At 37.9% G+C, this 2,312-nt stretch overlaps 1 protein-coding gene across 2 annotated transcripts in view; it reads right to left on the bottom strand.

The window, feature by feature from the left end:
- Positions 1-673: 673 nt before the first annotated feature.
- Positions 674-2,312, bottom strand: part of LOC113809973 (cysteine-rich motor neuron 1 protein) — a 23,675-nt gene continuing 22,036 nt past the window's right edge. For both annotated transcript variants that reach the window (XM_027361652.2, XM_070121596.1), the window contains one exon: positions 674-2,177. In XM_027361652.2, coding sequence (XP_027217453.2) covers positions 2,008-2,177 — 170 coding nt within the window. In that variant the 3' untranslated portion in view covers positions 674-2,007. The remainder of the gene's footprint in view (positions 2,178-2,312) is intronic.

The raw sequence follows: 2,312 nt of genomic DNA, 5'->3' as shown, positions 1-2,312 counted from the left end.
GCCATGGCCACAGTGGAAAATACCGTGATGACTGGACATCGTACGAGTGATCAGGCGATGCTGGGCATGCACCCGGAGTGAGAGGCAGCGAGGGTTGACCCGGGGCGGCCGCATTTTTCCGTTGGGCGTGAATGAAGGCTGATCTCGGGACGCAGCCAGGGTCTGCGTGCTTTTTGTGGTTATTTTGGTAAGCAGGGTCTGCCATTTATACCTATCAAATTAATAAGAGCTTTCCAGTACTGAATATATTTGAATATATATATTTTTAGTACACATTGTCATATATATTGGAATTGCAATAATGAGTTTTAGATACTTCAAGTGAATCTATTAAAAAGAAAATAGTAAAATACAGGAATATTAAATATCTGGTTTCCTTAAGTTCTTCATTACAGGAATTATGATTTTGTTATATCTTTAATAATGAATTCGCCTGAAGGAGAGACGTTTTTCCTGTTTCTAAGACAACAGCGGTGGTGGCGGAGACCTTGATTATAACAGAAATCTAATATAACATTGATTTTATCTAGATTTCGATACCTTTGGTGGTATAACTCGAATTTTTCAACGTAGATCTAATAAGGCTTACCATGATGATAATAATAATTATAATAATGATAATAATGACAACAACAGCAGCAATAATAATAACATGAAGGGAGGAAAATTTTCATTTCATAATAAAAAAGAAAATCTTTATTGTACAAATACATGGCATCACATTATTGGAGGAATTTGAGGCCTACGATATGAATAACAGTAAGGCAGAGAGGCTTTGTTTTTGTTTGAATTTCAGTTTGTTGGTTAGATGATGATCTATGAGTGTATACCAATACTTATATATCACAATCACGGATAGTTTCCCCGATTTCTTTCTACTCAGTCATCACAAAATTTCATAAGCATGAAACTCCAAGCATCAGTTCATCTCCTTAGTTTTTTTTATTTATTTTTTTTATAATTGCTTGTTTACTACAATAATAATTATTTGGCGCAATAATAATCATCATTAGCTAATATTTATCATTATTACCGTAACAGTGTTTGTTATTATAATCATAATGATTCATTTCTTCGCTTATCTCTTGTACCTATCACCTCACCAAAACTTAGTAATATTCACAGAAAAATACTATAAATAGCGTAATCAAAATTATGCCTTGTTCTTGTTTGTTTGTTTTTTGCGTCAAATCGTTACTACGGACTAGAGGCTTTATTTGCAATGAAGATCGCTCACGTGATCTTCATTCCAAAACGTTCCAGCAGATCATTATGTTATGCAGATAGATTTCTCACTTTAAACTCAATAACCAAAAAGACAAAAAAACTAAGCCGTAACTCGGAGCACTGGCGGTGAGCGTGGCCTTCTCATGACAACATGACATGAATTTAGTCTTCTCTGTAGTCCTGGCTAAAGAGCAGATCGGTCTCCTAAATAATGTTCTATGCGAAAATGATACACCTTCGTTTAATTAAATCAAAATTACTCATTCTACAAGCAAACACAAAGATTTCATGATTCTATCAAAATGTGAATCACGAAGCAAAATTTAGCAGGTCCCCTTCTCCGCACTTTGCCGTTCTTCCTTCTCGGAAGGCCTGGACTGAATCAACTAAGGCAGGTCACGGCTTGACTCTCCTGAGGCGGTGACATCGCTGTCAGACCTTAGGGCATATGAAGCGATCTTCATGACTTCTAGATATCATCTGAACACGCACCAAAACTTGAATATCATATATACGGTAGAAGCGATATATACACACACATGCACTGACCTGGAGGCCAATACTTAACACAAAATTCTCCAAGAGTTCAGAAAGCAACAAAATCATCCACAAAGGTATCTACATGTTGCCGCTATTCTCCGCACACTAAGAGATCCGGGTAACCAATATCTGGCCAAGCTGATCCGCCCTTCTGTGGTATGATTTCATTACTGAAGTTTCCACGTCCACCTTCTCAGTCTCTTGCTTTGCTGTCCCATGACGACAGGCCACGAGGGATCATCACTCTTTTATCAGCAGTTCTTCCTTGGCCATGTTGACGTAGACGACAGGTTTGCCATTCTGGGATTTCCCCTTTTTGGCGGTGCGGCAGCAGAAGTACGCAACGACGATGATGACCAGAAAAACTAGTATGCCCAACACGGATGCAGTCGCCGTCAGGGCAGTTTTACCTACAATACCATGATAATGTTAGTAGAATGCAGGTGTCTGATGGAAATAGGGATTATCAGTATTTACAGAGAAAACCGAATATCTCGATTAGGGCACATTCCCCATTATACATGTTCTTAATCAAATTAAATAAA

Source organism: Penaeus vannamei, chromosome 1 (genome assembly GCF_042767895.1).
Source record: "Penaeus vannamei isolate JL-2024 chromosome 1, ASM4276789v1, whole genome shotgun sequence".
Taxonomy (NCBI): Eukaryota; Metazoa; Arthropoda; class Malacostraca; order Decapoda; family Penaeidae; genus Penaeus; species Penaeus vannamei.
The sequence above is the reverse complement of the archived record's forward strand: the minus strand, read 5'-3'. Positions and strand labels throughout refer to the sequence as shown.